The sequence below is a fragment of the Cervus elaphus genome, chromosome 4 (assembly GCF_910594005.1).
Source record: "Cervus elaphus chromosome 4, mCerEla1.1, whole genome shotgun sequence".
NCBI lineage: Eukaryota > Metazoa > Chordata > Mammalia > Artiodactyla > Cervidae > Cervus > Cervus elaphus.
The window spans coordinates 64,086,508-64,113,083 of NC_057818.1; the positions used below are offsets into that span (position 1 = coordinate 64,086,508).

The 26,576-nt window shown below is 46.9% G+C and overlaps 1 protein-coding gene across 3 annotated transcripts; it reads right to left on the reverse strand.

Moving 5' to 3' along the window:
- Nucleotides 1-3,404: 3,404 nt before the first annotated feature.
- Nucleotides 3,405-26,576, reverse strand: NLRP12 (NLR family pyrin domain containing 12). 3 transcript variants are annotated; one of them, XM_043900075.1, is made up of 10 exons: nt 26,215-26,576; nt 25,268-25,348; nt 22,216-23,899; nt 18,442-18,612; nt 17,020-17,190; nt 14,363-14,533; nt 13,104-13,274; nt 11,782-11,952; nt 8,699-8,869; nt 3,405-3,890 (listed from the first exon to the last, which is right to left on the reverse strand). In XM_043900075.1, exons 1-10 carry the CDS (start codon nt 26,501-26,503, stop codon nt 3,755-3,757), a joined length of 3,216 nt encoding a protein of 1,071 aa, XP_043756010.1. In that variant the 5' UTR covers nt 26,504-26,576; the 3' UTR covers nt 3,405-3,754. The 3 variants fall into 3 exon arrangements, with proteins under 3 accessions (XP_043756010.1, XP_043756012.1, XP_043756011.1); XM_043900076.1 differs by lacking the exon at nt 3,405-3,890 and adding an exon at nt 7,611-8,245; XM_043900077.1 differs by lacking the exon at nt 18,442-18,612.

Genomic DNA, 26,576 nt, shown 5'->3' on the forward strand with positions numbered 1-26,576 from the left:
GAATTTCTTATCCACACGATGTAAAGAACCCTGAAAGAAATGCAAAATAATCAAGGTGAAAACCAGGACAGAACACTTAAGACGCCTGACAAATATTCTCAATGAGGGCTCTGTGACTCGAAGCGCACCCCATCCTAAGTGACTGTGATCAACATTTGAAATGCCTCCCTAAGCTTTCCTCTTGTTTCTCAGTGGGTGTTACTAAAAGTAGAGGTTTGCTTTTTGTTTTTCAAATATAAAATTATCATTACACAGATTCACATTCACAGGGATTCTTGCAGTTTCTAAAGTGTTCTCCCAGACTCATTTTTTTTTCCAGTTGGCAGATTCATTTATTCAGGGAATATTTTCAAAAGTCTGTGATCATCCTAGCACTGGGGACACAGCTCTGAACAAAATAGAAAATGTCCTTCCCTCATCAAGGTTGCATTGTCATTTTGGAAACATGATAAAGAAATAAGCAAAGGAGCTTATAATATCGGCTAATTATGCATACATACCATGTACTCCAGACACAGCATGGATGTGAAAGTCAAAAATTATAATTTTTTTTCAAATATGCACAAACTTTGACACTTTCTGAAATATATTCATGTGTTCATGCTCATTTATTTTTTTTTTTGATTGGACGAAAATTGTTTTACAACGTTATATCAGTTTCTGCCATACAACAAAGTGAATCAGTCATAACTGTACCATTTTATTTATTTCCTGTATTTCTTTTGGCCTCGTCACATGGCATGTGGAATCTTGGTTTCCTGACCAATGATTAAACCCATGCCCCCTGCATTGGAAGTGTGGAGTCTTAAACACTGGACCATCAGGGAAGTTCCATGGAATTGCTATTTTAGAAAGCTGGATGGAGGAAGTGTCCTTGAGGATGCATGATTCAGTGAAATCAGGAAAGAAAGCAATTAAAAGAACTGGAAAATTCTGGACAAGTAGACCTACTGTGTATTGTGTCTGTATCATTACAACTCTCAAAACTTTGCTCTATTTCTTTCCCATAGCCTGCGATGTTCTAGGGCTTCTCTGATGGCCCAACAATAAAGAAGCTGCCTGCAACATGGGAGTCACAGAAGACACAGGTTCGATCCCTGGGTCAGGAAGAGCCCCTGGAGGCGGGCATGGCATCCCACTCCAGCATTCTTGTATCGAGAATCACATGGACAGAGAAGCCTGGTGGGCTACCTGTGTCCCAAGTGTTGCAGAGTTGGACACAACTGAAGGGAGGACTTAGCACGCATGTGATGTTCTAGCATAACTGCTTACTTGGTTGGTTTTGAAGGCCATACTGAGTATCGCCTATACTCAGCGGTGTCCAACTCTCTATGTGATCCTTTGGACACAGTGTAGCCCACCAGGCTTCTCTGTCCATGGGATTCTCCAGACCAGAATCCTAGAGTGGGTTGCCTTTTCCTTCTCTAGAGGATCTTCCCAACTCAGGCATCAAAGCCAGGTCTCCTGCATTGGCAGGCAGATTCTTTACCATTGAACCACCAGGGAAGCCCAGATATATTAAATGATGTCTAATAAGTCTCAGCTGTCGAACACACAGGTAAGGTCTTCTAAAGTGTTTCAACTAGTCTGGAAATAGTCCTCCCTTCCCCCCACTTTTTCTCCTCAACTTCAGCACAAAGCAGTAACTTTACATTAAATTGTAGGAATCCTTTTAATAAACACAATTATCACCCATTCACCTCCAGGCTGTACCTCATTGTTGAGTAAAGAACTCTGTACATAAAAAGATTTCAAAAACTGTTGAGGATCTTTTTTTTTTTTTTTTTTAAAAAGCTATTCTTACTGGTATGCAGACCAGCCAGATAAAGGTACGAATTGGGCGGGGAGGGTGGAGAGACCAGGTGATTGTAATGACAACAAGGTCTAGTGATTTGCAAATGAAGAGCTTTCAATTCTGCAGGAAGAATGTTTGACTTAGCAAACATTTTTTCCATTAGTCTCCCCCAGCCACCCCAGGCTATCAAATCTTTGGAATTTTTGAATCAAAAAAAAAAAAAAAGTGGTTCAGCAAAGAGGAAAGGTAAAGAATGTTCCTGCAATGTAGGAGACCCAGGTTCAGCCCCTGGTTTGGGAAGATCCCCTGGAGAAGGAAATGGCAATCCACCACAGTATTCTTGCCTGGAGAATTCCCATGGACAGCAAAGTCTGGCAGGCTACATTCCGTGGGATTGCAGCGTCGGACTGGACTGAGTGACTAATACCTTCAAAGAGGAAAGATATTAACTTGAGACTTAAGGTTCATTAATAGTTAATAAAATCAAGTATACATCAATAAAACTTTAATAGTTAACAAATCAATTGTACGTCAATAAAGCTGGGGGAAAATTGGGAAAAGGTAGCTAATAAACATATTAACTTGAGGTTTTAATGGGCATGTTGGTGGTGGTTTAGTTGCTAAGTCATGTCTGATTCTTGCAACGGGTTCCTCCGTCCATGGCATTTTCCAGGCTAGAATACCAGAGTGGGTTGCCATTTCCTTCTCCACAGGATTTATTTAAAATCAACTTTGAATGGAAGTCTTTGTTTCACGTTTCTTAAAGTCAATTGCATTAATAGAATTTTTCACCCTTAAGAACAAAAGCTTCCTGCATTTTTACTAAGTGCGGGCCTCAGGGCTGATTTGGGGGTGGGGGGATATAGGTGAATAAGACAAACCACTGTTCCCTGGGAGCTGAGCTCAAAGGACAACTGTGACAAGTGGCTAGTGATTAGACAAAGAAAAATGCTAAGCCCTTGAAATGTGAGAGACACAGAAGGGTCGGCCCTTAATGTGCTCCATGAGGGTGAAGGGCAGGAAGAAAAAGCTGTCAGTGGCAGAGAAAATAAGGTGATGAAAAGGACCTTGCTGGGTTTGGGGACATAGCAGAGAGTCCAGGTGGAGAGGAGTGGCGAGGTTAGATCTGGGTGGAAACCAATGTGTCCATTTTTACCAAAGTTGCTCTCAAAAATCCACATTTTAGGAAATTCCTTGATGTTCCAGTGGCTAGGACTCAATGCTTTCACTGCCACAGGCCCAGGTTTGATACCTGGTTGGGAAACTAAGATTCCACAAGCCTGTCAGGGTGGCCAAAAAAAAAAGAAAAAGCTCATTGTAAAAGAAAAAAATTTTTCTTTAAAGAAAAAACAGGAAATATTTTAAAATGCTTATTCTAACATAACATTGCAAACCAATTATTTGCCAATAAAATAAAAAATTTAATTAAAAATGCTCATTATAGCACTATTAATAAATTATCCTAAATTTGTAAAAATTGAAAATGTCTAATATTAGGGGATTAATGAAATTAGGCTAAAGATATACTCTGTACTGCCATTAAGCATTAAGGCACATGTATTTATTTTTTTTTACCATTTTATTTATATATTTTCTGAACTTCATCCAACCATCTTAAGCAAGCCCCATGGACTTGTTACTCCTTGTCCAGGATTTCTTATAGGGAGAATACTCAGACCTCAATAATACACATAAATTTAGTAAAACTGCACATTTTAAAAAGATACTGAAAATATTTTGAGAAATTGTAATATTCATAGTTGTTAAAAAAAAACGTTTAAAATACCTTTTAATAGGGTGTTGGATTTAAAGAACTCAGAAGTGATCCCTACATCAATGCTTTATATGAATATGCAGAGATTCAGAGGAGATAATATGAACAGAATTCGATGTGTTCTTGCTTGTTTTTTCTGTCCATCACCCTTTCTCTAGGTCTCAGTCTCTCAGCTTCGACACTATTCACCTTGTAAAGCGCTGTACATAGTTTAGAATGTTTACCAAGACCCCTGGCGTTCTCCACAAAAGGTTGAAGGTACTCCATTGCCTTCCCCAGTTGTGACAATCAAATGTGTCTCCAAACTTTGCCAGATGTCCCCTGGGGAGGAAAAAAACACCCTCAGTCAAAAACCACTGCCCTGGACTATAAAATCCATGGTTTTATTCACCCCAAACACCCCAGACACTAGCAAGCATGCCTTGGGGTGTCTTATGTGCTCAACAAATAATTGCTAAATAGTAAATAGTTGAATGAATAACCGAGTCCCCAGAAGGTACAGTTATGTTCTTGGGGGTACTTCTATGCATTTTCCTAGTTTGTTTATGATTTGTTTGTTCCGGTGGTCTAAACAATGAAGGAGTCAACGGTTTAAAAAAAAAAAAAATATTGGAGGGTGGGTCTGACTCAGAATGGGGCAGGGTGGATCTGGGTGGAGACCTGTGGAGGGGAGTGGTCTTCCCCTCAAAGGCTGGGTCTTTGGCTTATATAAGAGGTCGGCGGGTCTGAGACCTGACTCCCTGGCGAAAGAAGCAATGAGATTCTGCATCATGTGAGTATCACCTGGACATTCTTTTCCTTAAGTTGTTCTCCCGTTTCTCTTTCCAGGTGCTCTTCTATTTTCAATGTTTTCCTGTTTTCAGTATTATGAAATTGCACTGGGTTGCTACCTCTTTCCGAAGCTACCTTTTTTCATTTAAACCGCCCTTGTGTATTCTAATAGGATTTTTCATTTTTTTTTTTCTCCGCCAGGAGGCATGGAGGATATTCCCAAGTTGATCGAACCCACGTCTCCTGCATTGAAAGTACAAAAGGCATAATCAACGAGAATCCCACTCCCGGCCCGCCCAGACCAGTGTCTTCTCAGGTCGCAGAACTTTTTGTGTCCCCAGTTACTAATTGTTTGGCCAGTGACATTTGGGAGAATGTCACTTTGCGCATTTTCTGCGCATTTTTTGCGCAAATTGAGGCAACCTTTTCACTTCTACCCGCACGACGTGGCATGAGGGGCCTTAGTTCCCAACCAGGGATTGAACCTTCACTGCCTCCGTGCTTCCAGTGTAAAGGACTGTTAGGAAGTCCAAGGAAAAGTCAATTATAACCTCGGCATGCAGCGACTTCTCACCAACCTGCATGGCACTTAACTCTCCTTAACTGGATTTTTACTCGTATGGGGATTGCGGAGGGGGGGTGAACACGAGCTTCATAATTTGATTACTTTTGCCTCTTGACCTTTTCGTGGTTTGGGATTAAGGTGGGGTTAGTGCTAACCCTTTCGTTCTGTCTCCTAAATCCATCATTGGGTGATTCGTCCCACAACTTCTCAGCCTGTGGTACTCAAACTGTGGGGGCACTTCCGTTTTACGAGGGGAAGTGCCGCCATGTTTTGAGTGTTACCGGTTGAGAGAGAAACTTCCACTTGGTGAAATCGTGTCTGCTCCTTGCCATTCCTTTTTAAAACTCTAGTATGAGTCTGGTCGAGCTGTCTCCTGTGAATACACGTTAACATAAGTATTAACTGGCGGCCTGGTAATGAATGGGGAGGTTGTCTATAGTGCTCCTTATCTCGGCACCAATGACTTTTACAGAGATCACCAAACTTCCAGTAACCCAGACCGGGATGCTCAAAATGGGGGTTCTTGCCGATTCGTGACTGGAAAGTGCTCCCATTTCGAGCGTCCCTGCGTGGGAAAACCATCTAATGGTTGGCATCTGCGATATCTGCTCGCGTTTACCGACTTAATTACCGACTCCCTTAGGTTTGCCTTAAGTCGAGATTCTGTCAGCAACCAACGCCTTCTGTTCAACGATGGGTTTTACTTCCAATTTCAGGACTTGTCTAATCTGCAGTGTTCAATACGTTGCTCCATTAAAAGCTCTGCCTATTGTAATATTTCAAGTCATTAAAAGCTCTGCCTATTATAATTTCACTAATCATAACATTGGTTTTAAATGTTAATAAAACAGTATCTATTTTATGTGCTGTTAGTCACTTTATTTCCAGAAGTTGGTCCTTGGGGCACTATGGGAGGTTTCTGGGGGGGTTGCCGGAAAGTGGGTCTATCTTGGTGGCATTTACATTAGCATAATGGGGCCTTTGTGTGAACTGGGTAAGGCCGTCTTTAAAATGTAAGGGGTGCAGGTTTAATCCCTAGTGAGGAAAAATGAAGATCCTAGATCCTGCATGCTGCTCAGGATTAATGAAGCCATGGAGGTAGTTTCTAGGGCTTTAGCAATCTCATTCCCTGGGTTGGGGACTAACCACAAATGTCCAGAAACTAGTTTGGGAACCAGGAACTAGTTACGTGGGAGACAGTTTACCATGGGAGTGGCGGCATGGTTCATGTGAGTCAAATGGGGAGCCACAGATGAAGCTTTGCCTCTCACACCCTGTGTGACCATCCCTCTAGCCAGGGTGGAGCATCTTTAGGGGTGGCTGCCATGGTCTCATTTTCAAGTTTTGGCTAGTAGCACTTGGGGTATAAAATACCATTGAAGGCTGAAAAGGGAATTTGTAGCTTTCTGACAAGATCCACACAGACTGGCAGTGTTACAAGTGCACAAATGGTGTTAATTTAGGGCTTACCTGGTGGCTCAGAGGGGTAGAAGAATCTGCCTACAGTAGCAGTTATCTGGTGACCCGACTGCTAATTCAGGAGATGTGGGTTTAGTCCCTAGAGGTTGGGAAGGTCCCTTGGAGAAGGAGATGGTAACCTACTCACAGTAATCTCCCCTGGAAAACGGACAGGCGTCTTTTGGGGTTCCAAAAGAGCCAGACACAACTTAGCAGTTACGCAGGCTGGGCTTTCCAAGTGCACCAGCCCTGAGCATTTGTGAGGGGTGGGGAGGGGCAATTGGGATGGGGAACACATGTAAATCCACGGCTGATCCATGTCTATGGCAAAGACATAAACTAACTAACCTCCAACTAATAAAAATAAATGAAAAAGTCTGGGTGTTTAACACTCAATGTTAAGAGTTAAATATAAGTTTAGAGTTTTTTTCAGAAGTTCACGTGGCTGAACTATGACCTTAGAATCAATGGGCTAGCAGTCTGCCAAGATCCTTAACCTATAGGTGAATGTGAAAGGTTACTTCCCAGGGCTCTGCTTAGAATTGGATTTGGAGATAAAGCTTCATGTAAGTTTTCTTGGTAATTGGGTAATTCTGAAATCTAAAATAGAGTTGATATGATTACTGGTGTGTAGTAATGGTGATTTCACAATTTTTAGCGGGAAATCCTGGCCATTATAATCGGGACATCCCATCTTTGAGAAGTTGTGCTCTGTAGCCCTCCCCAAGCCACTTCAGCCACTGAACCTTGAGTGTCCAGTAAATCCTGGGAGTCCTGTGTTGCTAGTTTTAAACTAAGGCTTACCCAGTGGCTCATCAGTAAAGAATCCACCTGCAATGCTGGAGGTGCAGTTCGGACTACAGAAAACTCATGCCTTTACCTTAAGGTGTAGTCTCAGCTTTTAAGCCCACAGATTCCATTAGCCTTCAGCTTTATGACAGCCTGTGCGAGTGCTGAGTCCCTTCAGTCATATCTCACTCTTTGTGACCCCATCCAAGCTCCTCTGTCCCTGGGATTCTCCGGGCAAGAATACTGTTGCCATGCCCTCCTCCAGGGGATCTTCCTGACCCAGGGATCAAACCCTCTCCTCCATTGGCAGGCGGGTTCTTTACTACTGGCCCCACCTGGCCCTTATGACAGCCTAGGGATTGCTCTAAGTGGGTCAGGTTACCCCTAGTTCAGTCAGCCTTAAAAAGTCTGCTCATGAGTTTAGGGTTGCCAGAGGGGAAGGATGGGGGGAAGGGGTAGTTTGGGATGGATAATATACTGCTTTATTTAAGATGGATAATCAACAAGCAGCATCAAGCTCCTTATCGGGACCTCCTGTTGTGAGAAGTCAGGCAAGCAGACCTGGCGGAGGTGGGTGATTATGGTCAATAGTTCCCTAACACTTTGTCGTGGGAACTGTCAGTGTATTTTTATTTTCTACGATGTTTATAGCAGGACTTCACAAGATGCCAACAAATCTCCCCAGTCCAGTGGCCTGTGACAATGCTGGGTGTCCTGGGAAGGGGGAGGTTGGGGGGGGGGCTGGCAAAAATCACCCTCAGTTGAGAGCTTCTGTTCTAGAATCATCTGGGACCCTGCCCTGGATTCTCTCCATAGCACCAACTCTCCAAACTAAAATTCCACCCTCTTGCACAGGGATCGCACAGACCCCAAGCAGCAAAGATTATCCTGCAGAGGATCTTGTCTCTTGAGGAAGTAAAGAGACAGAGATCATCGTTGATTCATGGGTCCTGGATGGTCCTCTTCTGTCCTGACTTTAAGTGAAGAACCAGCAGCTTCAGCCACTCAGCAGCCAATGTCCAAGTAAGGTTTTGTCACTCGAAGTGCCGCCAGACTTCGGTGGGTCATTTTATTCAGGTCCATGCCAAACAGCCTGAGGACACAAGATGGGAAATATTCCAGGCCACTCTGGTGGCATTCAGTCTCATCCTGCTTGGTTAAAATATGTTAATTCCATTAAGTAGTTCTTCATTGTAAATCAAATCCTATTGGGAGATAAGCTTGCTCTAAGTTACACCCCATTTTTAAGAGCCTAGCCTGTGTTAACAAATTTGTAATCATCTTACAAGAGGGCTTCTGGTGGCTCAAACAGTAAAGAATATGCCCACAGTGCGGGAGACCCGTGTTCGATCCCCGGGTGGGGAAGACCCCTGGAGGAGGAAATGGCAATCCACTCCAGTATTCTTGCCTGGAGAATCCCATGGACAGAGGAGCCTGGCGGGCTACAGTCCATGAGGTCACTGAGTCAGACACGACTGAGCACACTGACTCTCCCGACCCCAAGCCCCGGGTCCCGTCTCCTCCAGAGGCAGGGACCATCTCTCACCAGAGGACTCGGAGCTTGCAGCCTGGGTGGCTCAGCCTCTCGCATAGCAGCCTGACACCTGTGTTCCCCAGGGCGTTGTTGGTCAGATAAAGGTCTGTGAGGGTCTGGTTGACGCCCAGGGCGGAGGAAATGTCCTCACACGCTTTGCCTGTGAGGCTGCAGCTGTCGAGCCTGTGGAAGACGAGAAGTGGTTGAAGCAATGTGGGCAGTTCCTGTTGGAAAGTGTCAGCTTCGCAGGGAATCAGGGTGATGTTTTTAGGGATCAGTTTAAGAGAAAAGTAGACTAGAACCAAAGCAGTCCAGGTTAAGGCCGATGTGGTGAGGGAAAGCATTTCATCAAGGCATTTAAAGACACTTCCCTTTGCTGTACAGTAGGAACTAACACGATGTTGTAAAGCAACTATACTCTGCTAAAAATTTAAGGTTTTAATCTTATTTATTTTTAATTTTTGGTTGTGCTGTGTCTTCGTTGCTGTGTGGGCCTTGGTTGTGGTGAGTGGGGGCTATTCCCTAGTTGTGGTGCTCGGGCTTCTCATTGTGGTGGCTTCTCTTGTTGCAGAGCTTGGGCTTCAGCAGGTTCAGCTCATGGGCTCAGTAGCTGTGGCACTCGGGCTTAGTTGGTCCCTGACATGTGAGGACTTCCTGGACCGGGAATCGAACCCGTGTCTCCTGCACTGGCAGGCAGACTCTTTACCACTGAGCCACCACGGAAGCCCCCAAATTAATTTTTTAAAACAAAAGAAGAAAGGAAAAAAAAAAAAAAAAGACTTCTCAATTCACAGCTCCATCTGTAATGGATATCCTGATTCTGCAGCCAAGAATATCTCCTTCTAGTCATTCTATCCCAATTTCTCATTGACACCCCCATCTCAGGGATTAATGTCTACAAGCTCTAGCAGTAGATATAGGGTCCAGGCCTAAGCTGGTTGGTTTCCTTGTCCCCAGCCACCATGAGTGGTCCCTTCTGGGCACAGGATCCATCCAAACTGAGTGAATCAGAATCACACTTTCCCTAGAGATTTTTTGTTCAGAACTTACACCTGAAAAGAAGTCATCTATAGAGCTGCAGGCATTTTGCCACCATGTATTGGATCAAGGTTAACCTTAACGCAGAATGGAGTCAATACAGCAATAAGTAGAGAAGATAATGGAGATCAAATATCTGAATGCCTAGATCAAGCCATACTTGAAATCTACACTTCCAGTTACACAACTTGATCAATGCTCTCCCCCACCATTTTTTTTTTTTTTTTAAGAAGCCAGCATGATTTGGGCTGCTTCCTGTCCCACCCAACACCATGCCATCTGATTTTCTCTGGTTTCTATTCTGTCCAATTGTGTTTCTTTCCTGTATTCCATGCTGTTACAGTAAAAATAGGTAGCATTATTGAAGTGTTGCTGTAGTTGGGATGTTAGATGGAAATGTTTTCATCTTTGACTGAGGCTGTGAGGCAATATGTGCCTCCAAACAAGGTATAAGGCAACAGTTCAGGACTTGAAATGGAAGAGAAAGACCCAGGTGGGTGATGTATAATTGTCCACCTCACAGCCACAGAAGGGTCATGAGTAGGACATATGGGGAGGGGATTGTGGAAAGAGCTTGACCCAGATCATTCCATGTCAGGAGCACCTCCTCTGGGGTCCCCATGAGAACATACATACAATCCCCACGAGAGAGGTATCATTTGGACACCTGCCAGACTGGGAGGGCGTGGTACTGACATCCCAGAGGGAACCTAGCCGCACCAATGAAGGGAGAGATGGGGCTTCCTTGGTGGTCCAGTGGTTAAGAATCCACCTGCCAATTCAAGACACATGGGTTAGACTCCTGGTCCGGGAAGACCCCACATGCTGAGGAGCAAGTAAGCCCATGAGCCACAACTACTGAGTCCATGCTGTAGAGCCTGTGCTCTGCAAAAAAAAGAAGCTACCGCAATGAGAAGCCCGTGCACTTCAACTAGAGAAAGCCCTCTCGCAGCAACCAAGACCCAGTGTGGCCAAAAATAAATAAATAAAAGGAAGACATGCTGTCCCTAAGCCCTCATCTTCGTTTCCAGTTACCCAGGGCCCCAGATAAGCAAGAGAGTCATGAAGGGAAAAAAATTAAAAATAGATAAGCCCTGGACTTCCCTGGTGTGTTCCAGTGGTTAAGAATCTGCTTGCCCATGGAGGGAGCACAGGTTCGATCCCTGGTCCAGGAAGATCACACATACCAGGGAGCAACCACAATTACTGAGTCAGCACTCTAGAGCTGGTGAGTCACAGCTACTGAAGCCTGCCTGCCTAGAGCCTCTAAGAGATTCTTGACCATCTGAGCCACCAGCATAGACTCACAAGAAGAGAAGCCAAGGCAGTGAGAAGCCCTTGCCCCGCAACAAAGAGTAGCCTCCGCTCGCTGCAACCAGAGAAAAGCACTGAAGACCCATCACAGCCAAAAATAAGTTAATTAATATAATTAATTAAAAAAATAGACACAGCCTCCTCTCATTCTAAGTCTTTTGGGAGGAAGGGATGGGCTGGTGTTGGGAGAAAGAGGAAGGAAGAAACATTTATTAACACTTGACTGAAGTTTATTCTGGACCAGACTGAATTTTTAAAAAATTATTTATTTATTATTTATTTGACTGCATCCGGTCTTAGTTGAGGCATGTGGGATCTAGTTCCCTGACAGGGCATTGAACTCAGGCCCCCTGCATTGGGAGTGAGGAGCCTTAGACACTGGACCACCTGGGAAGCCCCAGATTGAATTTTTACTACATAAAGGTTACCAGAAAGCTATAAATCTGCCCAAGTAAATGCCTAGAGAAAAGGGGAGTTTTACAGAATGTGTTTAGAAGCAATGACTGGATGGAAAAATTTAGCCTCTTCTGTTTGTATTCCAGAGGAGTGGATTACTCTGCGACTCGTTTACACAGCTTTTCTTTCCACCTCTGAGCATCTCGTATCTTCCAGAGAGATGGAAGGATGGAAGGATAACGATCCAATAGAAAAAAGACAAGGACAGGAAAACACTCGGTGCCCCCCACCCCGCCCCTGCCAGGGACCAGCATCACACCCAGCAGCCCTGCCTCCCAGCCACTCACCAGAGTTTCTGGAGTCTGCAGGAGGGGTGTCGTAGCCCCTCACACAGCAAGGACATGCCGCGGTCCCCCAGGTCATTAAAGCTCAGGTCCAGCTCCCGAAGGTGGGGGCTGAGCCCCAGCACAGCAGAGAGACCCTCACAGGCCGCAGAGCTGAGCCGGCAAATGCCGAGCCTGGGAAGACATTAAGCACAGGAGACAGCTGGCTCATTCCTTCTGAAATTTTTTTGGGGAAAGAGAGGGCTTGGATCTTAGTTCCTCTACCAGGGATTGAACCCTGGTCCTTGGCAGTGAAAGCAGGGAGTCCTAACCACTGGACCACCACGGAATTCCCAGATATCTTCAGTTTAATGGGGTTTAAAATGTTACTGTATTAACTAATGAATATTATGCAAAAGAAGCAGACTCACAGATACAGGAACAAACTAGTGTTTACAGGTGGGGAGAGGGGATGGGGGAGGGGCGAGATGGAATTGACGGTCCTGCTGCTTTTTTTTTTTTTCCACCCCACCCAGCAGCTTCTGGGATCTTAGTTCCCCAACCAAGGATTGAACCCCAGCCCCCAGCAGTGAAAGTGCAAAGTCCTAACCACTGGACTGCCAGGGAATTCCCCATTTTATTTATTTTTTTAATTTGCTTTTTCATCTGTTCCATCACTTCAAAATATAATCTCTGAGCCAGATCTTATGTTAGTCATTGGAACACGTTGCCACAATGTGTTGTTCATGCACTTCTGGAATACAACACACACACACAAATTTTGATAAGTGACACTGAGGAGAAAAATAAGGTCAAATAGGACCCTAAAAGTAATCTTATCTAGGGGTTGGAGAAGGTGTGCATGAAGAAGCAGCATTTGCTTTGGATCCTAACAGATGAAACAGGTATTATCAGGGTGGAAAAAAGGAGAAATCAGAGCAGAAGTGCATCTCAGGGGGACTTCCCTGGTGGTCCAGTGGCTAAGACTCCAGGCTACCAAAGCAGGGGGCCTGGGTTTTATCCCTAGTCAGGAAACTAGATTCCACATGCTACAGCTAAGAGTTTGCATGCCACAACTAAAAATCCTGCATGCTGCAAGTAAGACCCTGGGGGCAGCTAAATAAATAAATAATAAATAAAATAAATATTAAAAGAAAAAAAAGGAGTGCATTCCAGGAAGAAGGAACCGCTTGTGCAAAGGCCCTGTGGCAGAAAAGCCTTTGACAGGAGGCTGATAGAACTAGAGGTTAGAGAGGAGGGGAGGGAGACGGCCCCACTGAGCCTAGGCAGGAGGGCGGGAATCGTGACTTTGGACTCCTAGGACAGTGAGGAAAGCGGGGACTCACCGGAGGGTCTGGAGTTTGCACTGGGGGTGCCTGAGGCCCTCACAGAGCAGCAGCACCCCGGGGTCCCCCAGGTCATTCAGGCTTAGGTCCAGCTCCACCAGGCTCTGGTTCACGTGGAGGGTGGACGCCAGGTCTTCACATGCAGCACCGGTGAGGAGGCAGATCTTCAACCTGCAGAAAATCCAGTTCAGCATGTGCTCGGGAGGGTTTCCTGTACAATGCTGATGCTATACTCCCTGCCCCCAGTCTTTTTAAAAAATTCTATTACAGGAGACTTGATTTACAATGTTCTGTTAATTCCTGCTGTGTAGCAAAATGATTCATCTTCATATTCTTTTCCATTAGGGTTTATCACAGGATATTGGGTATAGTTCCCTGAGCTGTACAGTAGGACCTTATTTTTTATCCATTCCATTTATAATAGTTAGCATCTGCTAACCCCAAACTCCCAGCCTTTCCCTCCTCCACCATGCCTTCCCATTAGCAACCACAAGTCTGTTCTCTGTAACAGTGAATGTTTCTGTTTCATAGATAAGTTCACTTGGGTCGTATTTTACAGTCCACGTGTAAGTGATACCATTTGTCTTTCTCTTTCTGACTGACTTTGCTTAGTATGATAATCTCTAGGTCCATCCATATTGCTGCAAATTCCTGCCCCCAATCTTAAAACTAATGTTTTCAAATAAACAACTTGTTCGAAATACGGCCAAAGGCCTAAATAGACATTTCTCCAAAGAATACATATAAATGGACACAAATCACGTGAAAAAAAAAAAGTTCAACATTATTAATCATTAGGAAAATGCAAGTCAAAAGCACAGTGAGATATCACCTCATACCTGTTTGGATAGACATTATCCAAAAAACAGAAAACAACAGGTGTTAGTGAGGACGTGGAGAAATTGGAACCTCTCTGAACTGTTGGTGGAAATGTAAAATGGTGCAGTGGCTACGGAAAATAGTATGGTGGTTCCTCAAAAAATTAAAAATAACTGTGTGTGTGTGTGTTCAGTTGTGATTGACTCTTTGCAAACCCATGAACTGTAGCCTGCCAAGCTCCTCTGTCCTCTGTGCATGGGATTTCTCAGACAAGAATACTGGAATAGGTTGCCATTCCCTTCTTCTGGGGATATTTCCCACCCGGGGTATGAACCTGGGTCTCCTGCATTGCAGGCAGATTCTTTACCCTCTGAGCCACAGGGAAGCCCATATGAGGTCCCTAGAGGAGTCAGATTCACAGAGACACCGGGAGAACTCACCACAAAATCCACAGCCTACAGACTGGGTGCCTCAAACCTTGACACAGGAGCCTCAGGCCCGCGTCTTCCAGTGCATTTCCTGTCAGGTCCAGCTCCAGCAGATGGCGACTGATGCTGAGCACAGAGGCCAGCTCCCGGCAGGCCCCGGCCTCCAGCTGACACTTCCTCAACCTTGGGAGGAAAGAGAAGAGTTGAAAAGGGCGCCATCTTGCTTTTCTGTATCCTGACGGTTCCTGCCCTGGCCCATTGAATCAGCCGACATGCTTCCCTGGCGGCTCAATGGAAAAGAACCTGCCTGCCAATGCAAGGGACGTGGGTTTGATCCCTGGGTCAGGAAGAACCCCTGGAGGAGGAAATGGTGACCCACTCCAGTATTCTTTCTTGGGTCCTAGGAAACCCCATGACAGAGGAACCTGACGGGCTACAGTCCATGGGGTTTCAAAAGAGCTGGACACAAACCTACAATTGTCGCTAAAGTTACAGAGACAAACAGGATTTTGTCATTTCCAGAAAGGAGAATCCTGTCTATTAAGACAAATGAGAAAGTATGATCCAGTATAGGTGGTCTCTGGAGAAGGAAGTGGCAACCCACTCGGGTACTCTTGCCTGGAAAATTCCATGGATGGGGGAGCCTGGTAGGCTACAGTCCATGGGGTCGCAAAGAGTTGGACACGACTGAGCGACTTCACTTTCTTTCTTTCTATAGTTCTTCTTGGAGAAGGAAATGGCAACCCACTCCACTGTTCTTGCCTGGAGAATCCCATGGACAGAGGGGCCTGGTGGTCTATGGGGTTTCAGAGAGTCGGACACGCCTAAGAAACTAACACACACACACACACATAGGAGGTCTCATGGGGGCAGTGTACACAGAGTAATAGCTCAGAGCAGGGTCTCTAGGGTTCAACAATCTGTTCCCCACCCCCCATACTTTGACCTCAAGGGAGTTTTTTTGTTTTGATTTTTGGGTTTTTTGCTTGTTTGTTTGTTTGTTTAGCTGCACCTCATTGTGGCTTGTGGGACCTTAGTTCTCACACCAGGGATTGAACCCTGACCCTTGGCAGCGAGAGGACGGAGTCCTAACCACTGAACCACCAGGGAATTCCCTCTAGCGCGTTTTCATCAGGTCTCAGCTTTCTGTTACATGTGCCACCATGTCTCAAGTCACTGACTAAAATAAGGATAATAACTGTGCTGGCCTCAGAGGGTTGTTGTGAGGATTACATAATTTATTAAAAGCAGTGGGTGTAGAACTAGCCTGACACATGGTCAGTGCTCCGTCAGTGTGAGTTACTGTTTGTTGAGCATCCTGGTGGAGGGACCTCCTCAGCCAGCATTGGCAAATGGTGTGCAGTGAGGGAAGGCTCTCTGGGAGGATTTGAGCTGGTTCTCGAAGGGTAAGTAGAAGTTGATTTGGAGGAGTAAGATGAGGGGCAGTGAGATAATAGTAAAAAATACACACACACACACACACACACACAGATCTCTGCACTGGCTCCTGGCACAGAGTTCCTAAATCTCTAATTTCCTAAGTGATATAACAAAAACAAACACATGGGACTTCCCTGGTGGTCCAGTGGTTAAGGATCTGCCTTGCAGTGCAGGAGACACAGGTTCCAGGCAATGAAGCCTTACTCTGATGCCATCTCCAGGTAGAAAGTGCTAGAACCAAGTTAAACTCCAGGACACCCAGTTGGCGTCACATGCCTTGGTGTGGGGATAACTCCACACATAAAAGTGTCAGAAGTAGAGTGTTGGGGGACTTCCCTGAAGGTCCAATGGTTAAGAGTTTACCTTCCAACTAGCGGGGTTTGGGTTTGATCCCTGGTCGGGGAACTAAGATCCCACAGGCCTTGTGGCCAAAAAACCAAAAATACAAAGTAAAAGCAATATTGTAACTAATTCAATAAAGAGTTTAGAAATGGTCCACATTAAAAAAAAAAAAAGAAAGTTTTTAAAATATGGGGAAAAAAACGGAGTGTTCTTATGAGTAGTAATGAAGACATAGAGGGGGAAGGCAGGGTGATTTTTTAAAAACAGTGGAACTGCAGAAAAAGGAAGTTGCACAAGAAAAGGATCTTTGCGCAGAGACCCATAGGGTTCTGACTACTCAGGATGTGGTCAATAAATAGGGTGTGGGTTCTGGGTGGGCAGGTGGCCCCAGGGACTCCTCACCATGTGGAAGTGAGTGGGGTCAGAAGAGGCCAGAAACAGGTTCTCCAAAATGCAAAAAGTCCAGGGCGGGACGTCTCAGGTCAAAGGTCTAAGGGCAGTTCTAATTTGAGCTCAGTGGTAAAGAATGTGCCTGCCAAGCGGGAGATGCGGGTTTGAACCCTGGGTGGGGAAGACCCCCTGGAGGAGGAAATGGCAGCCCACTCCAGTATTCTTGTCAGGAGAATTCCACAAAGAGAGGAGCCTGGCGGGCTACAGTCCACGGGGTGGCAAAGAGTCAGACACGACTGAAGTGACTCAGCACACTTGCACAAAGTGCAAAGTCTGGGGAGGGGTGGCATCTCAGCTCACGGGTCTAAGGGCAGCCGTGATGTGAGGTAGGGGTTTGGGGGTCAGCATTTGGGGAGATGCTTCAAGCTCCAGGACACGACCAGCTTGTCCCAGGAGGTCACACAGCTGAAGGACATGTTCCCGGGGGGGACACTCACTGCACCACCTGCAGCCTGCATTTGGGGTGTCGGAGCCCCTGGCAAAGCAGCTGCACGCCCGGCAGCCCCAGGTCATTGCCACTGAGGTCCATCCTCAGTAAGTGCTTGTTGGCGATCAGCGCGGTCGTCAGGTCCCCACAGATGGAGCTGGAAACTCGGCATCTCTTCAACCTGGGATGGAAAGAAGAAAAGAGTCTGGTGATTTCATTTGGGGTTGTTTTGTAAAGGGGCTTCTCAAGTGGCACTAGTGGTAAAGAACCCGCCTGCCAACGTAGGAGACGTAAGAGATGCAGATTCGATCCCTGGGTCGGGAAGATCCCCCGGAGGAGGGCATGGCAACCCACTCCAGTATTCCTGCCTGGAGAATCCCACGGGCAGAGGAGCCTGGTGGGCTGTAGTCCGCGGGGTCACAAAGAGTCAGACACAACTGAGCGATTAAGCACGCACAGTTGATTTACAATGTTGTGTTAGTTTCAGGTATACATCAAGGCAAGGTGATTCAGCTATACTGAATATATACATATATAAAATATATATGAATACATCTATGTATACATATATATATATTTCAGATTCTTTTCCTTTATAGGTTATTACAAAATATTGAGTAGAGTTCCTTGTTCTCTACCATAGATCCTTGTTGGTTATCTATTTTATATATGAGCTTTCCTGGTAGCTCAGAGGTAAAGAACCCACCTGCCAATGCAGGAGATGCGGGTTCAATCCCTGCGTTGGGAAGATCCCCTGGAGAAGGCAATGGCCACCCACTCCAGTATTCTTGCCAAGACTTCAGTCCATGGGATCGCAGAGAGTGGGACCCGACTCAGCGACTAAATGACAACAACAAAGTGTGTATATTTTAATCTCAACCCTCTAATTTATTCCTCCTCTCCCCATTCTTTCTTCTTTTCTCCATCACTACAAGAAGGTAATTAAGTTAAAGTGAGGTCGTTAAGGTGGACCCTAGTCCAATATGACTGGTGTCCTTATATGGAAAGGAGATTAGAACAGAGACACAGAGGAAAGACCATGTGAGGACACAGGGAGAAGGTGGCCATCTGCAAGGCAAGGAGAGAGGCCTCAGAGGAAACCAAGCCTGCTGACATGTTGATCCGGAACTTCCAGCCTCCACAACTTTGAGAAAATCAAAGTCCATCATTTCAGTCATCTAGCCTGTGGGGCTTTGTTACGGGAGCCCAAGCAAACATCATCCTATGATTTTTTGGGTTTTTTTGGCCACACCTCGTGGCTTGCAGGATTTTAGCTCCCCAACCAGGGATTAAACCCGTGCCCCCAGCAGTAGAAGCTGGAAGTCTTAACCACTGGACCACCAGGGAAGTCCCACCCTATGCTCTTTCTGACGGAGCCCCTTGAGATGGAACGATAGGGTCCCCAGAAGCTCACAGACCAGCCTGGACTCACCTCAGGTTCTGCAGTCTGCAGCTGGGGTGTCTGAGACCTTGACATAGCAGCTTCACCCCCCGGCTTCCCAGGGCGTTGCTGTGCAAAGCCAGCTCCACCAGGCTGGGGTTGGTGCTGAGGGCAGCAGCCAGCTGCTCGCTGTAGATGTCGGGTAAAACGTGCCTCTCGGGGCTGCAGGAAGGACAGACGGGACCATCGATTTACGGAGATGTTTGGCCTTTGCATGTGTGCTCATCCCTCAGTCATCTCCCACTCTTTGCCAGCCAAGTTCCTCTGTCCATGGAATTTCCCAGTGAGAAGACTGGAGTGGGTTAGCATTTCCTTCTCCCGGGCATTTTCCCAGCCCAAGGCTCGAACCCACGTCTCCTGTGTCTCCTGCATTGGCAGGTGGATTCTTTACCACTGAGCCCGAGGGCTTCCCAGGTGGTGCTAGTGGTAAGGCACCCACTTGCCAATACAGGAGACACAGGAGACGTGGGTTCGATCCCTGGGTCGGGAAGATCCCCTGGAGGAGGGCACGCAAAGAGTCGGACACGACTGAAGTGACCTAGGACATACGCACGCACCAGGGAAGCTCTATATTTGAATATGGACTGAGTATTAGAAGATATTAAGGAATTGTGTTTTTTGGTTGTTGTTTTTTGCTATGCTGATTGATTCCTGTATTGAACCCAGGCCCTTCGCAGTGACAGCGAGAAGCCCTAACCACTGGAAAGTGAAAGTGAATGTGAAGTCGCTCATTCATATCTGACTCTTTGCGACTCCATGGACTGTAGCCCACCAGGTTCCTCCGTCCATGGGATTTTCCAGGCAAGAGTACTGGAGTGGGTTGCCATTTCCTTCTCCAGGGGATCTTCCCGACCCAGGGATTGAACCTGGGTCTCCCGCATTGTAGGCAGACACTTTACTGCCTGAGCCCCTAGGGAAGTCCCCTAACCACTGGACCACCAGGAAATTCCCAGGAATTATTAATTTTGTTACGAATGATGATGCCATGGTGAGGGAAGGGGGCACAGGTTCAATCCCTGGTTGGGGAAATAGGATCCCACAAGCCTAGCAGGAACAATCCCCCTATAAAATTTTTTGAGGGGAAAAAAAAAGCAAGACAGGTAACAATAGATGAAGCACATTTGGCAAAATGTTGCTAACTGGTCATGTATATATATTCATCTACCTATATATACTGTGTATATTTGAAATATTCCATTATAACTTTTTTTTTTTTGAAAAGCATTAGCAAGCAACTCAGAGAGGGCAGAAAACCATACAGCTCTGCTCCTTGTTGATTGAGTTACTATCACGGAGCTCTTTAAATTTATTGGTTTATTTATTTTGGCTGTGCCATGCAGCATGGGAGATCTAAGTTCCAACCAAGGACTGAAACTGCGCCCCCTGCAGCAGAAGCAGGGAGTCTTAACCACTGGACCACCAGGGGAAGCCCCAGGGAGCTCTTTAAAGCCTTTCATCTACTTGTGGTTCTCAAGTGTGGTCCCCAGGCCAGCAGCATCACTTGCTCTTCCGGTCTTCATTGTCTTTCAGTAAAGTTCGGGTGTTTCCCCTGCTACGCTGTCTTTTTTTTTTTTTTGGCATTCTTCTTTTTTTTTTTTTTCCATTTATTTTTATTAGTTGGAGGCTCTTATGTCGATTTAATTCTTAGGCCCAGCCAGAGACCCTAAGAAGGAAGACAATTCTTCCCCTGCAGTTCCAAACCTGATGAAATCATTGTGAGACTGCACAAACTATTATTTCATCAGTTTTCCCACATATTTTACTTTCCACAGCTTGCCACCCCGGACAGTCAAAACCCTTTTCTTTTGTCTTGTCACAGCCCTAAAGACCTATTGTTCTTTTGTTAAGACAGTACATAAATCCAAATTCATTTTGCTTAAAATTTACTTTTAATTGGAGGATAATTGCTTGCAACATTGCGTTACTTTCTGCCGCACACCAACATGAATCAGCCATAGGTATAGGTGTGTCCCCTCCCCCTGGAGCCTCTCTCCCGTCTCCCCCCACCCACCCCTCTAGGTGGTCACAGAGCACCAGGCTGAGCTCCCTGAGTCAAGCACAAACTCCCACCGGCTGTCTAATTTACATATGGCAAGGTAATTTACATATGGCAAGGTATAATTTACATATGGCAAGTTCTCTTTGCCTGCCTGTGTCTCCATTGCTGCTCTGCAAATAGGTTCATCAATCCCATCTCTCTAGATTCCATATATATATATGCATAAGCCCAAATTCTAAGGAGCCCTTTGGGTTAGTTACTTCTGGGTCCATCCACATGGAAGTGGGAACGAACCTGCCAGTAAACTTCTTTTTTTTTAGCTTGTGAATCTGTCTTTTGTAAGTCTAATTTATAAGCCCCCAGTTTCACAACCTAAGAGAGAAGAAGGAAAAAGAATGTTTCCTTTCCACTCCACTTACGTTGAAATCCTTGCTTCTAAGGTGACTCTTCAGGGAACCCAAATCAAAACAAAGTCTTAGCCAAACACACAAAGAATGGCACTTGCTCGGAGTTTCCTTCACTGACCACTTCCTTTCATGTTGCCTTTCCCCCTCCAAGTCACTGTTATATAATATTACCTGGTTTTACTTTCCTCATAATAGTTAACTCTGTTTGCAACTACTTAATCATCAATTTCATTTCATTTGTCTATTTCTTTATTTACTATTCTTTGTCTATTTTCCTTCTCCATTGGATGTTTGCTCTATTAGGGGCACTGGCTGGCTTATTCATACTGTCTTCAATCTATATATATATAAAAAAAAAATGCCCAGCAACAAGGACCTACTTACTGTATAGCACAGGGAACTATACTCAATATCTTGTAATAACTTATAATGGAAAAGAGTCTGAAAAAGAATATACATTTATATGTATGTTTCATACATTGTATGAATATACTGAGGGACTGAGTCACTTTGCTGTACATCTGAAACTAACATAGCATTGTCAATCAGCTACACCTCAATGTGAAAAAAATTTTAAGAAAAAAAAGACCATATAGTAAGTTTAGAAAATCACTGGGAATTCTCTGGAGGTCTAGTGCTTAGGACTGTGTGCCATCACTGCCAGGGGCCCAGGTTCCATCCCTGGTCAGGGAACTAAGATCTCCTAAGCCTGTCAGGGCAAGGACAAGGAAAAAAAAAAAAAACCTGGAAAAAAAGGGAGTGTGCAGTCCACAGATATAAGGCCCTGGATAATATATGTTGAGTGGATACATTCTCCTTGACATGGGCCGCTATTTAGTTCCGATAAGTATTGCTTAGGGCTTCCCTGGTGGCTCAGTGGTAAAGAATCCACCTGCCAATGCATGAGACCTGGCTTCTGTCCATGGGTCAGGAAGATCCCCTGGAGAAGGGCATGGCAACCCACTCCAGTATTCTTGCCTGGAGAATCCCATGGACCAAGGAGCCTGGCAGGCTACAATCCATGGGGTTGCAAAGAGTTGGACACAACTGAGCAACCATTAGTGTTTTTGTTCTTGTTGTTTAAGAACAAGAAAACGACCTGGGCACTGTTGACACTTTGGAGCCAAATCATTCTTAGTGATGGAGGCTGTCCTGTGCATTGTAGGATATTTTTGCAGCATCCCTGACCTCCACCCACTAGACCCTAGCATCTGTCCGATCTCCCCTAACTGTGACAGCGAAATCCTTCTCTGCATTTTGCCAAGTATCTCCTAGGATGGAGGAAAAAGTCACCAGCTTTGAGAACATGAACGTGGCTAAGGGCATGAACTCTGGGAGTGAACCCCAGCAAATACTTACGACGTTGCCAGGGGCCACCTCACCCCGTCCTCTCCATCGGCTTGGTAGGCAGCCCCGAAGAGCTGCAGCACCTCGGCGTTCCTGCAGCTCTTCACACAAAAGGAGGACACCATGTGCTCCATCTTGGTGGTGATGTTGTTGACCACGACCACCTGGAAGGGGCTGAGGGCTTGTTGGATGAATTCCTCCTCCTGAAGCTCGTACAGGCAGCCGAAGACCTCCAGGGCGCCCCGCTTCAGGGTGGACCCCTCGCTCAGAGCCTTGCGGCGGATCCACTCGAGCAGCTCGGTCTTGACGCCAGGCGAGACCTTCCAGCCCAGCGTCTTCTCCAGGTAGCTCCTGGTCTCCTCGTTCAGGAGTCCAAACAGGAAACGGACCGTGAGGGCTAAGAAGCTCCTCTCGGAGAAGGCGTACTCGGTCAGCAACCTGCTGAGGTCCCGCTCGGGGCCGGACCCGCTCGCTCCATCATCCAAGACGTAGTGCATGGCCGCGAAGAACTCCTGGAAACTCAGGTGGATGAAACTGTAGAGTGTCTCACAGTTGATGTCCTTCTGGAAGATGTTCATATTGAGGAAGGAAGAGACGTCGGCCGCGTCCAGGCCGTGCTCCCGGAGGTCGCGCTCCGCAAAAAGGATCTTCTGTTCCCAGAGGCCGTGGGCCGCCAGGGCACACAGCCCCCTCCGGTTGGGCGGGGACGGCAGGGTGGGGGTCCCCGGCTTGGGTTGCATCAGACTCAGGAGGTAGAGCAGGTACACGGCCGTCGTGGTCCTCGACCTCCGTCTTAAGAGCCCCCCGCCCTCCAGCTGCTGCTTGAGGCAGGTGCAGACCACCCAGCACACCATGGGGACAAAGCATAGAGTGAAGAGGGGCTCGTTGTCTCTCACGAAGCTGAAGACCTGGCCGGCCTGCTCCCCGTCGTGGAAATACCTGTGGAAGTACTCCTTGCGCTCGGCCTCGGAGAAGCCCAGGATCGCCACATGCCTGGGATGCTCGAGCGAACGCTGGAGCTTGGCCAGAGTGGTGGGCCGCGTGGTGATGAGCAGAGACAGCTCGGGCAGGAGCTTCTTACGAATCAGGCTGCCCAGGAGGACCTCCGCGGGCACTTTCTTCTCCCAGCAGAGGCACCAGGTGCCCTGCGGGTAGTGGAAGGAGGGTCTGAGCTCGTCAAAGCCGTCCATGATGACGAGGAGACGCTCGGGAAGGCGGACGAGCTCATGGAGAGGCGCGCAGGGCTCGGGCCAGCAGCCGGCCAGGAGGTCTCGCGCGCTGCGCTCCGCGGTGCCCAGGTTCATCTCCCGGCAGTTGATGTAGCAGACGTAGTCGAATCTGTCTTGGAAGAGCTTCCCGTCGGCCCAGTCCAGCATCACTTTGTGGGCCAGCATGGATTTGCCCATGCCCGCCGCGCCCTGCAGAACCACGGTGCGCGGGGGCTCTGGGCGCTCTTCATCCGGCTCGAAGAGGGCCTCGATCTGGATGAGGCTGGCCGGCTGGCTGGCAGTCCCCGCATGTCCCCGGCCCGTGTCTAAGAGCTTCTGCTGGGCCCCCCTGGGGCTGGAGTGTTCCTTCGCCAGGAGGAGCCGCGTGTACCGGTGGCTGAGGTTGACGCACTCCCCCAGGCGCGCGTTGCGATCTTCCATGAGCCGGAATTTCCTGCGGACGTAGTCCCGGTAGGTTTCCTGGGGATCTAACCGAGAGGAATGAAGGACCGTGAAAGATAGATTGGTCAGCAGCCTTTAATGAATGCATGCATCAATGCAAACCGTGGTCTAGTGAACTATCTGCTTTGAGATGACCTTGGAAGTCTTTTCTAGATGGAGCCTGGGAACTTTGGTACTTTGGTACAACAACACAGATCTTGCCTCCTTGTTGTGGGAAGCAGAAGCATCAACATGGGAACTTTTTTTTTTTTTTTTTTAAACTTCCCAGGTGGCTCAGATGGTAAAGAATCCGCCTGAAATTCGGGAGACCTGGGTTTGATCCTTGGGTTGGGGAGATCCCCTGGAGAAGGGGACAGCTATCCACTCCAGTATTCTGGCCTGGAGAATTCCATGGACAGAGGAGCCTGGTGGGGTACAGTTCATAGGGTCACAAAGAGTCAGACACACCTGAGCGACTTTCACACTTCACTGTTAATAGGTGGCCCAGCGGTAAAGAATCTGCCTGCCAGTGCAGGAGATGCGGGTTCACTCTCTGGCTTGGGAAGATTCCCTGGAGAAGGAAATGGTAACCCACTCCAGTATTCTTGCCTGGGAAATAGGATAAGGGGCAGAGGACACTGGGGGGCTGCAGGCCATGGGGTCTGGAAAGAGTCAGACATGACTGGGCACACCTGCACGGATAGTTGATTTATTTTACAATGTGGTACCAATCTCTGCTGTGCAGTGACAAGACTCACTTATGCACATATAGACATTCTTTTTCTAAATATTCTTTTCCATTATGATTTATCACAGGATATTGAATATACTTCACTGTGGTACAGTAAGACCTTGTTGTTTATCCATCCTATATAGAATAGTCTGTATCAGCTAATCCAAAACTAGTCCTTCCCTCCCCCCTCCCTCCTCCCCGTTGGAAATTAGGAGTCTGTTCTCTAGGTCTATGAGTCTGCTTTGTGGATAGGTTCACTTGCGCCATATTTTAGATTCTACACGTAAGTGATATTACATGGTATTTGTCTTTCTGACTTCACCTAGTACGATAATCTCTAGTTGCATTATGTTGTTGCAAATGGCATGATTTCATTTTTTCTCATGGCTGAATGGCATTCCAGCTCCTTCAGGCTGGAATGGATAAAGAAGACGTGATATATATATATATATATCTTTATCCATTCAACTGTCGATGGACATTTAGCTCATTCCCATGTCTTGGCTATTGTGAATAGTGCTGCTGTGGGCAAAGGAGTGCATGTATCTTTTTGAATTAGAGTTTTGTTTGGGTATATGCCCCACAGTGGGATTGCTGGATCGTACGGTAATTCTAGTTTTCTGAGGACCCCCCTTGCTGTTTTCCATAGTGGCTGCACCAGCTTACATGGCTCGGGGCTCACCTTTTCTTGGAGCGGCAGGTAAGACTTCCAGAGAACATGCTGACTCGCTGCCCAGTGAGGGTGGGCCGCCAGGTGGAGCGTCTGGAAGAGAAATTTCACCAGATCAGCTGGCATGTATCTGACTAGCCCTCCACGACATTAACTTCCATTACATCAAACTGTCTACATGATAATAACTCACTGCCCACGTGGGTATCGATCAGAGTGATTGGCACCTCCATCCATCTGATTAACCCCTCAGCCAGGGAGTTCTGAGTCAGCTTGGATTCCTCCTCCCCTTCAGCTCCAGACCACAAACTAGCATTCTTTGAAATGTCTTATATACATGCATATCTAGCATATTTTTTGATTCAATACTTATTTATTGAACATCTATTCTTTCATGGACTCCAAAATATATATGTGTTAAGCACTTAGTATGAAAAGTGGGGTTTCCAAGCCAGCCAGGGTGATTGAGGATGACGAGCAGGGGGAGGGAAAAAATGAGTAGAGGAATCACAGAAAAGATAGTGCCTTCAGGGTTCTGACGGACGAATAGGAGTTTCCCAGGAGCAGAAGATAGAGGGAGGTACTGCAGGCAGCGCGAACAAAGGCCAGGGGGATGGGCTAGAGGTGGTTCTTGGGAGCCCAGCGATCATCAGGAAGGAGAAGGGGGGATCTTCCCCAGTGGTCCAGTGATTAAGAATCTGCCTTCCAATGCAAGGGGCACAGGTTCAACCCCCGGTGGGGGAACTAAGATTTCACAGGCCTCCAGGCAACTAGAGTGAGAAACTGACATGCTACAAGAAGGACCCCACATGCCACAATTAAGACCAGGTGCAGCCAAATCAATTAATTAATTTTAAAACAGGAAGCAGCAGAAAAATCTTGAAAAAAGCACAGCAAAACAAAAACACAAAAGAAGGGAATTGGTGGGTGGCAGCCTCAGCCCAGGCCATCATCCTTACCCCTCCCTAGGTCCTCTCTCTGGCCTCTTTCCCACAGGTCCTTCCTGTTGATCCGATGAAAGACGCCGAGGGTCAGCAGCCAGGCCTCCCGCGGCCCGAAATGAGCCGCCAGCAGCTGAGCCATTTCCAGGGGACCCGCCGGTTCCATCCGCCCCCAGGGGATCTTGCCCTCCCCCATTTCTGTCGCAGTCCCCAGGTATAACTTGAACTTCTTCAGCTCTGTGGCCTCCAGTTCCTCCAAGTAGGTGCAGAGGCGACCCAGGTCACTCCTGAGCGGGGTTGGGGACATGGGCGTGCCGTGGGCCCTCTGGGAGAGAGGCTGGAGGGTGTTTCTATACCCGGGAGGACCGTGTCCACATGCC